This window comes from Salminus brasiliensis, chromosome 13 (genome assembly GCF_030463535.1).
Source record: "Salminus brasiliensis chromosome 13, fSalBra1.hap2, whole genome shotgun sequence".
NCBI classification, from domain to species: Eukaryota; Metazoa; Chordata; class Actinopteri; order Characiformes; family Bryconidae; genus Salminus; species Salminus brasiliensis.
This window is the reverse complement of record NC_132890.1, coordinates 11,470,936-11,486,459: the sequence shown is the minus strand read 5'-3', so window position 1 is coordinate 11,486,459 and position 15,524 is coordinate 11,470,936. Positions and strand designations below refer to the sequence as shown.

The window sequence follows — 15,524 nt, the reverse complement described above, 5'->3', positions numbered from 1 at the left end:
GCCCTTTTCCAGTGTTGTGCATTCACTGGAGAAAAGCCTTCACACAGTTTGTAACATCTTATTCTTAAAAAACTGACCATCAGTGTCGATTCTTTAATGTTGAAAACAAGGCCTTTACTTTCTGAAATGGCATCAGTCAGAAACGTATAACACATTGAGACAAAACTGCAATTAATATGCTGTCAAATGTGCAACACTCTGAAGGACATCTTCATTCACGGGGCCATAATTGCTTACCTTGATGAATTTGCTCATATCCTACTCTATAAACGTACAAGGTCCCAATCTAATCCTGTTTTTACCACCACCTCGCTGAAACCATATCACAGAGATGACTTTCTACTGCTAGCAGATGCCACAGATCGCAACACAGTTGACGTACCCCTGCTGCTAGAGCACCCCGTCAGACACAGGGGCCTGCGGTTTGGTCTGGGAGCTCCATGATAACCTCCATAGAGCTAGCTGCAGGGGTTATTCATGCAATAATTGTTTCTGCCAAAGCCATACATCTCCATGTCACACCAAAATTAATGTGATTTTTCCTGCTAAATAATAGATTGTGTGCCACCAAGACTAAAGTCCTGCACACCGCCACCACCAATGTGTCTCAAGGGCCAGTGAGGGTTTTTCCGACTCCGCCAGTTGTTGTTTCTATCACAAACAGCTTCAGCTGTTAAATTTCTGTAGTTTCAATTAGTCACCTGAGATGTAAATAGCATTGGTGTTTAAAGATTTCACCTTGCCCTTTTTTATTATCATGTAATTGAACTGGCTAATACATGTGCTTAATCCTTGGTTGATTAGTACTTTATTTTTAGACAGGGTAATTTGGTCCCTCAATTACAGACACAAGTCTTGATTGCATTGTCCTTAAAACAAGGCATTGATCCTTCAACATGGCACCGCTAAATTTTTCCGTTAATTCAAAGCAGCCAATTTGCTGCTCTGTTATCTTAGAGTGCTGACCGGGGTGAGGTGTAATAGCAAGCACCTGCTCAGGTTAACGCACCCTCCGCCAGCTCGCCGCCGGGCCTCCCAGCGCCTGGCTGGAGTGCAGGTACACTGTGATCACAGTCACCTCGGCTTGGGTTACACGCGGCTCACGTCACCCTTTCAAAGCCACGGGAGTAAAATAAAGGCCTGGCCTGTTACTGCCCTGCAACTCATCCTGCCACTGAGCTACAGTATCGGTGCCGAGGGCTAGGGTCAAAGGGTCAACGAGGAATTAAGACATGGTGGCCTGAGCATTCCCCACGCAGAGATGCCGTCAGCTAGCGGCTCAGAGATGAAAAGCAAGAGCTTTCTATCCCAAGCTGATACCACTGATCAGATATCACCGAGCACCTAAATGACTGCCATTAAGGTATTTTATTCTCACTGAGCATATCATGATCAAGACGCCGTCTAGATGTCCTTGTTGTCAAGAGCAACAGGGAACCAAATGAATGTTCAAATACAAAACTTTATTCTATAATCTTCACTGTATTTCAGTTTCTTTTAACATTTTGAAATATGCTGTTAGTCCCAATACAACCAGCATTTCCAGATCAAAAACCATGATCAATCTAGTTCTAATTGTTTTTAATGGCAGCTCAGAAAGAAACAATGGTGGGAAAAAGACACCCTAAGTGAGCAATGGCCCTGCAAATCTTTCCTGTCCCTCAAAATTACCCCCTGCTTAAAGAAAGGGCCACGGGGTCCATTGATTTGCATGTAATACATGAAATTATTACTTTAGCCTAATTGTTACTAAGAGAGGAGGCAGTGAGGCCAGGAAATCAAGGCCTCTGATAAATGTGCTCAGCAGAACGCTTTGAGAGGCGGAGAGAATCAATATGGCAGTTTGTCAAACTCAATCTCAGAGGGAATGCGAGGCTTAGATTCTGCAGCATAGAGCCAGGGCTGCGTCAAGTCAGCAGGGCACATTATCAGAAATCAAAGGGCCCGAGCGTGACTGAGGGAGGGGTTGGGTGGGGAGACTAAGCGAAGGCCACACTTACTCCATGGTAATTAAAAACCATTTTATCAAGCCTGTCCTCTCAACAATCCCTCTCGCTTCCTATTGACAATATGCTGGGTAGAGTGAGCACTAATTTGACTTTAAATAAATGAACTGAAGGTATTTAAAATTCCGCATTAGCAAGGGAGACGAACAAAAACAGGAGAACAAGCAGATTGCAGCACCTGCGTGCTAACTCCCATTTCCTTTTCAGGTCCTTTTCATTTAAACAATAAAGCAAGAGTCCCGTGGTAATTAGTAAATAATGCCTAGCAAAAATATGAAACTTGACATGTCAAAGTTGAAAACAGCTTTATTATAGCACTTTAAGCACTTGCTCAGATGATGATTCTGGACACTTACATCAGAAAAAAAGACAGTGATTTGCATAACACTGAAATCAGTAAGTCATTTATTACTATTTTTCCAGTGTCAGTTCGGAAAAGAAACAATACAGAATGCAGTACACAGATCTGCCATAACATTAACACCACCTGCCTAATATTCAGCAGATCTCCCTTGCGCCACCACAACAGACCTGAGAATTCGAAGCATGGACTCCACAAGACCTCTGAAGACATGAAGGTATCCAAAACCAAGACATTAGAAGCAGATCCTAGCAGTTCTTGGGGCCCCATGGATCGCATAAATGAGGCTTAGGTTGTCTGTTCACAGATTGTCCTTTCTTGAACCTCTTCTGGTAGGTACTGACTGCTGCAAACCACCAAGAATAATTCACAAGACCCGCCTGACGTTTTGGAAATGATCTGGCCCAGCCGTCATAATTTGGCCCTTGTCCAAGTAGCTCATATCCTTATGCGTGCCCATTTTTACTGTTTGTAACACAAACTGACTGTCCACCCTTTGACAGATGCCACTGTAGATGAAGACTCACTTCACCTGTCAGTATTAATGCTATGGCTGATTGGTGTATACCATTAGTACTGAGCACCTTCTACCTCTTTATATGCAAAATAAACAGTGACGGGGCCGGATGAAGTTTGTACAGTTTCTGTTACCCGCGCGACCATCCATGAGCCTAGGCCATATGCCAGACACGGAATGCCTACAAACAAGAAGAAACTCAGTCACATGTACAGGAACATGCTCAATCAGACAGGATTGCTCAGTTTTAGGAGAGAGTGTGGCATAAACAATGTCATATAAATACATAGCTCTTATAGTTTGTGGTCAGAAACAGATCAGTCTAATCAAAAATGTCTTTAATCATATTTATTTTTATGCAAATATTATGTATCGAGGTACAGAATTGTACTGAACATTTTGCATCAGCATGGCAAGTGATTTTAGCCTAAAATGCCACTAGCAACACAAGCCATAACTCTATTTTTCTAGACAAATCGGATCTATACAGCTATTATGACTAGTTACACTGGCAGGATGACATATCCTTAATGTAATTCTGATGAGTCATATGTGACCACTGATTTACATGGAATCTTAACTTTCTTTTCTACAATGTTTTACTGGTAAATGGTCTGAATAAAGTACATGTCCACATATCGGTGAATTAGTTCTGACTATTCAAATACCTCTAGTTGAGTTTGGGTAGTTGTACTATGCATTCAAGATATCTGCAGTTTCAAATTTCTAAATTATAGCTTTAGGTACCTAAAGTTAAAAAAAAAAAAAAAATATATATATATATATATATATATATATATATTAATATCTAAATCTAGAGTTCACTTGTCAGAATTACAGTGTAGATATCAAATTCAATTTCTACCTGTAAAAGAAAAAACACAACTGTGGACATTTTTCTAGTAAAATTATTTTAGAAGAGTGAGGCATTTGCTGTCCTGGCAATATGACTTGTCAGAATGGCTTCATAGATATACAGCTCTGACATTACTTGTACAAATATCATAGTGGATATCTAAACGAGTATATTACTATACCACACCAGTAAAATACTGAGATTTGTATGGCTGGTGTCACTTCATGCTTAGACACCTTGCCATACATCAGGTTACAAGCCTGTCTGTTACAATTACCAATGCCTATAGGAGTGTGACAGGTTGGGCCCTGCTCTCCCCTAGCCAAACTAACCTAGGTTGATGACTTTCAGTGCTCCGAAGAATTTGTTCTCAAAGTCTAGGTTTTGTGGTGGTGCTTTGGTGCAGTGGTACTTGATAAAGGGAAAGGCTCCTGTCCTGAGGATTTGGTAGTTGGCTCCCTGAACCTGCCAGTTGAAGTTGGACAACCCAAACTGGTCATTCACTACGGCACTGTAGCGCACACAGAAGGACGTCCAGGGTGGGAGCCTGCGCTGAGTGAGATGGCAGGTTAGCACTTCAGAGGCTGGAGGACGGGGACGTTTATTCCTAAATGTGCTCGGGAAAAACACCAGCTTCAAAAAGCTGCTGTGGAGTCTCCGCAGAAGTTCTTTCATAGCTTGAACCGTTAAAAATCAAGTGTTATGAATTCATACACGTGGAATAGGTGGACGTACACACATTTTAGTGGAAAACAGACAACTGAGTGTATCGGATCCGGTTAAAAGTCCGTTGTTTACCTTCCAGCACCTTCGAGAGTAAAGATAAAAACAGCAAAATGCACACGGAGGAGGACTGAGTATATTACATTAATACAACCCAACGATAATCACTGATTATGTTTTAATATCCTTTTCAGAAGACTTTACGCTTAAGTTAGCTAGCTAGTTAACCTACTGCCAGGGACTGACCGGGAGCTGAAATAGCCCGGTGGCTAACGAGTCTGCTAGCTAATGCTTCCTGCACACTCGCCTCATAAACGACAGCGTTAGTTCCCTTTTCCTAGATATATGTATTATTAGACTGCACTTACATCTCTGCATTTTAGAACTATCAAAAGAAACGCCGAACAAGATGTCCAATAACACTTTTAGCCGCGAAGTAACCTCAACTGAAGCTAACCTTCACCTGCGCTGTCGGTGTTAATATCCGGCTGGAAACAGCAGGACTACGTTGGTTCCTATTTCATTGGACGCAGGTAAGATCTAGACTGAAACTAACTACTGCAAAACAAACAGCGTTTATCTTCCTTTAAAATAGCTGAGCCGTATAAATCATATTAGATAAGCCGATCAAAGTCCACATTCGAGCTAAGCATGATTGAGACTCCAGTGTCCAACAGCAGAGAAAACCACCTACGTTGTACACGCAAGCCATCTGCCACCATAATACACATACAGCTCGTGTCTGACGTTATTGTGAAGTAAAAGGTCACATTGCATGCTTAATTGCATCAAATAACATGGTATACACTAAAATATGAGCTCTTTGCATTTTTATTTACTATTTAATTAACAGCTATAACAGTCCTATCATAATCGCAGGGGTGTATAAGCCCTCATAATTGAAGTATAACAGTATTACCAGATGTGCTGTAAGTTTGTAGAGAGTAAAGGTTAAATGTCTGTTCTACTCAGATTTCTCATTTTTTTGTGTTTTCTTTGGCAGCATTCTGGATGGTCACACCCACTACCTCCTCGATATTCTTTATCAGGTCCTGTCAAAAGAAAAAAAATAATAAATAAAACATAGATGGAATAAAAGTAGTGTAAAATTTGCATGATTATCTCTGCTTTTATGTGTACATTCTGGGAAAGCATATTACTGTAGAAAGTCATATTTGTATGCAATATGTTATACAGTTGTATGTAAAAGTTAGATTACCTCTGTTAAAAGTATGTCTTGTTGCTTTTATGAAGGGAAAGTAAGCTAACAATACAGCAAAAAGTCTCTGATAATTTGATGAATTTAACATATTGGGGATAAAGTAAAACATGACATACACTCACCAAGCAGTATTAAGAACATTATACTAATACTGAGTAGGGCCTCCTGTTGCTCTCAAAACAGCTTTAATTCTACATAGCATGGATCCCACAAGACGCTGGGGACGTTCCTTTCAGATTCTGGTCTATATTGACGTGACTGCATCAGAGATTCTGAGATTTTCAGAAGCACTTTCATAGTGCAAATCTCCCGTTTCACCACATCCCAAAGGTGTTTTATTGGATTCAGATCCAGGGACTGGGAAGGCCACTGCAGGACTCATTGTCATTTTAATAAAACCAGTGAGAGATGACTTTTGTTTTGTGACGTGGTGCATTATCATGCTGGATATAGGTGTTGGAAGATGAGTAATTGTAGCCATGAAGTAATGCACATGTGGCATTCAAGTGATGATTGGCATCAAAGTATGCCAATCACTTCCACCCGCCTGGACTCTTAACTTACAGCAGGTTGTGTCCCAGGATTTATGCTGCAGGCACAAAGTTCTGACCCAACCATTTGTGGTCCTCAGCAGAATTGGAGATTCATCAGATCAGGCCATGTTTTTACAGTCCTCAGCTGTCCACATTTGGTGAGCCTGTGCCCACTGCAGCCTCAGCTTTCTGTTCTTGGCTGACAGAAGTGGAACCTGGTGTGATCTGTTGTTGCTTGCTCTGCATCAAGGTTCAACATGTGCTTTTCGGCTTACCACAACTGTACAGAGTGATTATCTGAGGTATTGTAGCCTTTTTGTCACAGCTCAAACAAGTCTAGCCATTCTAAGTTAACTTTTTCATTATTCTGAGTAGACTGAAGAGACTGTTGTGCTGAAATGCTGAATTGTGCAGCAGTTCTAGAAATACTCAAACGACAGCCAACAATCATGCCATACTCAAAATCACAGAGATCCCTTTTTTTAACCCCTATTTTGATTTTTGATGAATATTACCTGAGGCTGTTGGTCTGTAACTGCATGACTGTGTGGAGCGTTGCCATTGCTGGCAAATATCTGGATGATTAGAATGAGTGGATGTACAAGCCTTCCTAATAAATTGCTTGGTGAATGTAGAAAATGTTATTTAACATTTGTGCATGCCATTTTTTTAAAATTATTTTTCATTATTTTTATCCTAATATGTTAGATATTGTAAATAAACAGTAAATGTGCAGAAGTTAAAATGTGCAGAAGTGTGTTACATGTAGCACTTAAAAATCAACAACATCTAGAAAATCAACAAAGCATGTAATTTCACCAGGGATGCCCAAACTGTTAATATCTCACATTGTGCTATTCAGTCTAAACAAATATGAGCTGATTAGGAGGCAGATTATTTTCAGGGCAATGTAATCCAGTTCATATGGGATCTGTGCTTTGTTGTACTTTTAAAACTCTCAGTTGTTGCTTTTGTGATGTTCCTGTAATATCCTTAACCTAACAGTCAAAGATGCTACCATATCAAAACCACAGTCTACATACAGAACAGTGTTTAATGGAGGATTAAAGAACGTAGAGGTTCTCCTTAACATGTTCCTTGTTTAGGAATGACGTACAATTCAAGGAAATGAGCGAACAATCATTAGTTCATTAACGGCATACCTTAAAATTGGTCTCTCCTTGCAAATTTGGGGCTGATATTTCTTGATGAATGACGGACAGGTTGTGAGCAAAGGTCAGCAATGCTCCCTTGAGATCTGGTGAGATTGTTCTGTTAATGAGACACAGAGACAAACGAGCTTACTAATGATCCCCTTCCACCGCCATGAAAGGCAAAACCAGAGAGAAAACAATCACCTTGCTTGACTACTGGGGCTGTTGGGAGCTTAATGAGAGCTCTCAGCCTTAAAGAGGGTTGTTGTCTTCAGGGAGAGAGGAGGGAAGGAAGCAGAGCTTCAGCAGTTTGCCATAGGATTGGTGTGATGGATGCCTTTAATTCTGCTCGGCAGTATGTTGTGACCCAACGCTTTTTCAGAGGTATTTGTGACGCAATGGTTAAATGGTAAATAGGATCCTCTAAGTGTGCTCACACTTGTGTATGTAGGCTACAGTGTATGGTAGGAGTGAATAATGTAGGAAACTTACACCATGCCGAGGCTCCTCCTTTCTGCGCTGTCATGGAGGGCAAACACAGATCCTTGTCTTTCCTAAAAGTCAGTATATCACTGAGTTAGTGCAGCTGAATATGGTCACACTTCCAGTCATTTAGTGGAACTTTACATGATGCTAACAGATACAGTTATTTGGGCCTGACCAATTCAGTGTTGCTGATAATATCAGCCAGTTTGGCAGTTCCATGGATTTATCAGAACTGGCAAAAATATCAATGGATTGTAATCACTAATGCACTGTTTAACTCTAGTTACCTCTACTGAACCTCTACTGAATTCTGTTTAAGAACTTATACATCAGTTGGGTCTTAGTATATCTAGAAAGCAAAGTGCCTGAGGATAAAATGCCAACATAAGGAACAAAGTAGCCATCTGTCTCTTAGTAACTATACAGCTGGTTCAAATCTTAGGTCATGCTGCTTGCCATCAGAAGCCGGAGTCAGAGAGAGCGCAATTGACTTTGCTGTGTGCGTGGTGAGTTGATGGCACTTGCTCCTCACATTACTCCTAGTGTGATGTTGGTCAGCACAAGAATCTGCTGTATTGCTGCTGGGGAGCCGCACTTTCCTTTGAGCACGCTGACTACCTAGTGTTGCTGCATCAGTGGCAGTTCTAAAAGAGGCAGTGGATGGCTTTACATGTGTCAGAGAAGTGATGGGGGAGTTCACGTGAATGGGGATTGTGTAATTGGCCTTTCAAATTAGGGAGAAAATGGGTACAAATAAAGTACTTTAAAATGAGTTTTTTACCTTGATGTCAAACCCTATGCCTTGTGCCCTGCACATCTGGAAGAACACGCTGTAGTGGACCATGGACAGGTTGGTATGAAATAATTGGCTACTCATCACTGCAAAACGGGTGGTCACTGACTGCTGAGAGGACAAAGAATCAGACAAAGAATCAGAATACCAAGTTACTGCTACCATTCAGAATCAGATCAGAATCACTTGTATGTATAAGGAATGTGCCTTGGTGAAACCGATACAAATAAAAACAATATAATGACAAAAGTAACGTAAAGTAACTCACATTATATTTTCACTATACACGTACCAAGCACTTTATTATTATGTTTTTATAATGATGTATTATTATTAACTATACTAGTACTGGGTAGAGCCTTCCTTTGCTCTCAAAACAGCGTTCCTAATTACAAAGGCCACTGAAGAACACAACTCATTATCTGGTTCTTAAAAGTAGTGGTTAAACTGTGGCCATGAAGGGCTGCACATGGTCAGCAACAGTATTCAAAACAGGCTGTGGCATTTAAATGATGATAGATTGGTAATAACTGACCCAAAGTGTGTCAATGAAAATGTTCCCCACACCATTACACCACCTCCATCATCCATGGATTCATACTTTTGGTGCCAAATTAGACCCTACCATCTGTGTACCTTAGCATTAATCAATATTTATCAGACCAGGCTACTTTTTTACAGTTTTGGCTGAGCCTGTGCCCACTGCAGCCTCCACTTTCTGTTTTTGGCTGACAGAAGCCGAACCCAACCTGGTCTTCTGCTGTTGTAACCCATTAGCCTAAAGGTTTGACGTGTTGTACAATCTGAGATGCTTTTTACAGATTTCAAAATTTTGATTATTTGAGTTACTAGACAAACCAATGTCTAGTAGAACCGTTTGTGGAACTGCCGCTCTTCTTTAAATTGACCATTCTGAGTGAACTGTATAGAGTGTTGTGCTGAAAATCCCAGGAGGTCAGCAGTTCTAGAAATGCTCAAACCCTGACAACAATCATGCCACGCTCAAAACCCCTGAAATAACATTTTTCCCCATTTTGATGATGATGTTAATATTACCTGAAGCTGCTGACCCGTATAACCATAAGGTCTGCATGAATTTATGCAATGCACTGCTGCAACATGATTGGCTAATTGGGTAATGGCATAAATGAATAGGTGTATATTGCTCATTAAGTGTAAATAAGGAGGGGAGGGGCCAATTTTAACAGGTGCAAATGTGCAAGTATTCTATAAAAACAGATTGTGGTGCATCACTTACCAAAGTAAAATATTGTACAATTTAATTATCATGCAAAAAGTAATTCTGTTCATGATGAACAGTGAATTGCGCACTGGTGCCAGTTCAGCACTGTGGACTGACTTGGGCCCTTGTGCAGGTGCAGTTAACAGACACTCTGTCTATGGAAAGCAAAGTTTCAGAGGCTCCAGTGCCCACAAATGGAGAGTGTTTGTCTCTCAGTTGCTGCACAGGGGAGAGCGAGTCCTGGACTGTTAGCTTAGATCACAATAGAGGACAGAGAGGTGTCCTCTGCAAGCCAGCCACGCTCACAGCAAGAGCAGCTAAAGGATGTGTCTGAAAGCATGCTACAGGAGCTGATTAGTTGAGAGTGGCAGGGCTCTGAGGACTAGGAGCAGGCGTGAGGCATATTCTCTCTGACAGAGGTAAGGCAGGAGCAGCAGAGCCCGATCGCACTCTGGAGAGGCTGAATGATTCTCTCCGATAGAGCTGTGCTTTGAGCTGTCAAAGGCACTGTCCTTGCCCAACAATAAAACGCCTCTCCAGCGGGGACTTAATTGTGTTTGTAATATTCAAGCCTCAAATGATGGCCACAGCTAGAGCCATTAAGGAAAAGCAGGGTCGGCAATACATTGCATTGCTGAGCCACACACATACACACACGCACACACACACACTTTAAATGAATGTTTGATAAAATAATACAAGTCGCAGATTAACAAGCGTAAACTCCAGTTTGCCGCTAATAAAGGGAGCCTATTGTTTAGGGGGCCAGCATCAGGTTGATGAGGTGCTCAGGCATGCATACACATGCATAATGAATGCTGTATGAATTATTAATGGGTTGATTATTTAGGCTCATCTATCAAAATAATAATGAATTCAGCATCTAAACACCAATCAGGTCCGAAGCGTAATTACAGTGTTTAGTTGTATTTAACAAAAATAAAACAACAAACCTTTGGCTGATCAATCTTTCTAAATGCGGTGATATATTGAGATAATATGCTGTTGAGAGGACTGTTATTGCTCCCCAGTCCACTCAGCAGCAATAGATGCCAGATAATCTTGTGCTACACAGTTGCATTGAGCAACCTAAATATCTTAGATACTGCACCTTGAGTTCAGAAATGATAGAAAAGCCGAATACTTGGCTAGATCAACATATCTGAGATGTCTTACGCACATACTTGACTATAAAGCAGGGCTGCCCAAAGTGGTGCTAGGCAATATGACCTCAAATCAGTATCACGATTAAGTGAACATGTTATCTCGATTACGATTAATGACCTATTATATAAGCTGCTGGTGTTCCTCAGATAGCTCTGTGTTTAAGTTCTCCTTCATGTTGCTTCTATGTTGCAGACTATGCAAGGTGGAGACACATGACTACGCATGTTTTTATGGGGGTAGTACATGAACACACAGTGGGGAAAGTATTAACAGAATTATTTTTTAAATTATGAACTATATGCAGTTACAATATAGCAGTAATCGACACTGGCAAAATTACGTCGATAACAGGTTTTGAATGTCAGTTTCAATTAATTTTGAATTCATTGCCCAGCCTTAGCCTGTTTAATTTGGTCCATTAAAAAGTCAATCTAACCACACCCCCTTCACCCAATAAGAACAAATATTTTTATACTACATATATAACATATTTCTAGAATATTTGTGTATGTATACATATTTATATGCATATGTATACATTCTTTTATATGTATATTTATTTACTTATTATATTTATTCTATTTATTTATTTATTTATTATATTTATCTTTTTGGCCCTTGACCCACTTTGGCACTTTGACAACCCAAGACAAAAACTGCTTTACCATATTTTATCGCTGTCACACAAAAACCTTGTATCTCACAGGAGATGGAAAACACCTTTTTAACTCTTAATGGAAGTCAATGTAATTAGATCTTATTCCAGATAATGTTGAAACATTTCTATTGGTCCATTCATTTTGTGTAAAGCAATGTAAAGAACAACTGCCAGATTCACATTCTGTCAAAAAGTAATTGGACCTAAAAGGTTTTAGCATGTCTACAACAGTATGCAACAATTATTATAGGAATTGTTGGCCACTGACAACTTACACATGTTCCCTTTACTCTGAATGCAGTGAATCGTCCAAGACACGATTGGTGTCCAGTTTGCTTCTGTAGTGCTGCACTAAATACATGAAGCTAAGGTACTAATGTACTAGGCTTGTGTATGATTAAATGATCATCACACTTTCCTTAAGTCAAAGTAAAAAATGGACAAAAGTACACTGCATAGCTGAAAACATTACTGAAGTTCTGAACTTTGGATCATTTTGTTTGTTTGTAGATGGAGATGGTAAAGGTGGAATATTGTGAAGGATGTGAGTTATGTATATTATTACAGCTTTAGGTGCTTTCTGGCGTGCAGTGGGCTTGTTGGCGCTGACTGGAGGAGGGACCTCCAGACGTCCGGTGCGGCAGTTCAGAGTTCCTCTGGTCATCAGCTGCATTAGCTGGGTCATGGCCAACTGGTTACTGTAACCAATGTCCAGATCAACTGCCCACACCTAGACACACATACACAGGTTACCCTGTTAGTATTTCAACCACAATGATTCTGTAAGTAATATAAATAACAAACACAATGATACGTTTTTAGAGCAGCTGTCCTATAGAAAAAAAGTACAGTTTGAATAAATAATGTTCACCAGCTTAAGGACTCACAACCATGTTACATAAACTGAGCACTACCGCATTACAGTTCTTTGTATTTATGCATGAGTGCAAGCCTGTACACATACACAGAGAGAGAGAGAGAGAGAGAGAGAGAGAGAGAGAGAGAGATAGAAAGAAAGAGAGAGAGTATGTCTGGTGTGAGCCTGCATAACAGTGTGTCTACAGCCTGACGGGCTAGTCTCTCCACATCTGTATGGTTAATGGCGTCATTATAAGGATATTAAGGGGTCAAGCCCCGTTGTGGCCTTATGCTTAAACAGGGCTAATTTTCCCTGATAATAATCTAATAGCTGTGCCCCTCTTCAAACAGTGGGAAATAAATCACCAGTGAAAGAGTTGTTAATAACTAAGTGGCAGTTGGCAGCCTCTCCCGCCGTCTCTATTTGTCAAGCTAAACGCTCCTGCCAGGGAATGCAAATGGCGGCCTGGCTCCTGAACTCGGCCTCCGATGCCTTTAATCGGGGCTCACTAGAGCTGGGCCAAGCCTTACTGCACTAGCTCGCATGCCTAAATCCAACCTAAATCCACTATGTTTGGGCTTATACACAAAGAAAAAGTGTTTAGAGTGGAACCAAATAAAAGAGAAACTACAATGTTGTCACGGCTAGTTGTACTAGTGGAGAAGAAAAAAATATCTGTTGACAGATACAGAAGACTGCACACACCAGTTTTACACTGATTGCCTTTAAAATTGGAAATGTGGACAATAACAGATAAACACCCAGCAAAATCTATATTATTATATTATAGTTAATCATATTTCTAAATATTGACACATGTTTTACTTTGTGCACTCCCATTCAAGGGTTTGAAATCTCATATATACAATAATAATAACAATGGTTTTAAATATGTAATTAAATTTTTCAAAATACTTTGGAAACAGTATGTAAGTATGTATTAAATAATAAATAAATTGCTGTAATTCTCTGTTTACAATCATTTTTGTCAAGTTACTTTAAGATTTCATTACTCATGAACAACAAAGAATTCAGGATATCAATTTATTAGAACTAATTCTGGATGTGCTACAGATTCTAGCATCGTCTTTAGCATCGTCTGCAGCTCTAGGTCCAGTTTCTTTAAAATCTTTTGTAACTAATAAGATCATCTGAACATGTAGAGAGAGTGCTCAGTGTGATGCTTGCTTAGCCATTTAGGAATTGTCTTTGTGCTAAGATGCTATTGGGAAACTTGTTATGCCAGCCTTACACCAAATGACTTTTTAAGCTATTTCACTGTCACAGACAAATTTCCAATGGTGGAAGTTCAAAGGCGGTCAGGAATATTGTCTTAACTCTAAGTTGTCTTTTCTTGTCTTGGCACTTCAGTAAAATCAATATTAATATTGTGATATTTAATATTATCACAAGCTCATGCAAATTGTGACGTGGACATTGTAAATAACCAATAGGCGAGCTCTCTCAGCACCAAACAGAAAGCACTTTGCTGTCCCTGTTCATTTAACCATTCCAAACAAGCTACTGCGCACATCAGTGCAGCTGTGGGCCAAAAGCGGCTTCTGCTTCTGTTCCAGCATGATGGGAAATAACAGTTGCAGTCTTGCAAATAGTGACCCTGCAATATTCTCAGTCTTTGTAAAATCATCTGTGATTAATGAAAAATTGTCCTTAGATGTGAGAGAGTAGTTTTTTTAAGTATGTCAGAGTCTCTTCAAAGTCTTCTAGTGTATGGTTAGTATTATTCGAGTTTATTAATAATTCATTTACTAGTTACTAGTTAATTTAGTTACATTATCTTGCATACTAAATGTCTTTTTACAGCTATGTGGCACTTTTTACTGACACCACATTGGGTTTCTATTATTGAAAAAAAAATGATATTAGTGGCTTCATTCACCAGTATCTAAATAATAAGAATTTTCTTAAATTTGTTTTTGAGAAAACTCCTGATTCATGATTTGTTTTTAAACCACAGAATTGCTCACAGCTCTGCTTTTATATTGGTGAATCCCACTGTCCTTGAAAACAAATCCAGAATAAGAAAACTAGTGTGTTGATGCATGTCAGAATCTTTGTAAATAAATAAATAAATAAATAAAACTTTGGGTTTTAAGAAGAAAAAAAGTGGCATTTCTTCTTAAGAATAGTTGGTGAAGGCCCACTGATTACAAACTTTTGAACAGTAGCATATGTATGTAAATAGGTGCGCACTTTACTGTCTGTTTGATCACCATAAAGTGATCAGTGCAAAACTAAATGCAACAATATCAAGAGTAAGATCTGTGTCCACCTCTGAGTCTAGCAGTGAGCACAGAACTGGTAAAGCAAGCAAGCTCAAGGAAGGGCCTTGGCTTCATTCTGAATCGATCCCAGCATGTTTCCTATCTACAGTTAATACCAGGGGTTTGTGTGATAGGCCAGGCTCCAGAGAGCCATTTAGCCAGTCTGTAAGAATCACCCGGGCCTGCCTCATTGTCAGCCTCCACAAAAGCGTCTGATATATACGCCCGGATTGTACCTGTTTTCTATAGCCCCTTTGCTTTCATTAAAAGCTGCAATCCTGCAGCTGAGCCTCCCCTTACACACAATGTGAGCCAGGCCTACAAGGGCAAACACATGTGACCTCCACCCCCACCCCCCACCATCTCCCTTTAAAAAAAATTACAGCAGCTTTTAGCAACAGGTTTGAATGTAAATTGATGTTCGAATAGAAGCAGGCTTGTTCCAGTCTGGTTTCACCGTCTGCTTGTATGGTTGGGAGAGGTGGGATGTAATGCCCATAATTCTGCTATATGAATTGCTTTTGTGAACTGTGCATTCTCAGCAAGAATTCATTTCATACATTTTGTTTGTGCAATAATGATATTCTGTATTACTAGATCACTCCATCAGAAAACCTCATAAATTATGTCCTCTTGTGAAATTGATAGTTATTGATAATAA

General features: G+C 39.9%; 2 protein-coding genes across 2 annotated transcripts in view; both read right to left on the bottom strand.

Annotated features, from left to right (window-relative positions):
- Window positions 1-2,297: 2,297 nt before the first annotated feature.
- c13h15orf61 (chromosome 13 C15orf61 homolog) lies at window positions 2,298-4,948 on the bottom strand. Its single transcript, XM_072695634.1, has 2 exons — window positions 4,073-4,948; window positions 2,298-3,065 (listed from the first exon to the last, which is right to left on the bottom strand). Exons 1-2 carry the CDS (start codon window positions 4,413-4,415, stop codon window positions 2,938-2,940), a joined length of 471 nt encoding a protein of 156 aa, XP_072551735.1. The 5' UTR covers window positions 4,416-4,948; the 3' UTR covers window positions 2,298-2,937.
- Window positions 4,949-5,089: 141 nt separating this feature from the next.
- The window catches only part of iqch (IQ motif containing H), a 35,525-nt gene continuing 25,090 nt past the window's right edge, over window positions 5,090-15,524 (bottom strand). The window contains exons 17-21 of the mRNA XM_072695633.1: window positions 12,285-12,449; window positions 8,640-8,762; window positions 7,865-7,926; window positions 7,382-7,490; window positions 5,090-5,515 (exon numbers count right to left, since the gene is read on the bottom strand). Coding sequence (XP_072551734.1) covers window positions 5,441-5,515; window positions 7,382-7,490; window positions 7,865-7,926; window positions 8,640-8,762; window positions 12,285-12,449 — 534 coding nt within the window. The 3' untranslated portion in view covers window positions 5,090-5,440. The remainder of the gene's footprint in view (window positions 5,516-7,381; window positions 7,491-7,864; window positions 7,927-8,639; window positions 8,763-12,284; window positions 12,450-15,524) is intronic.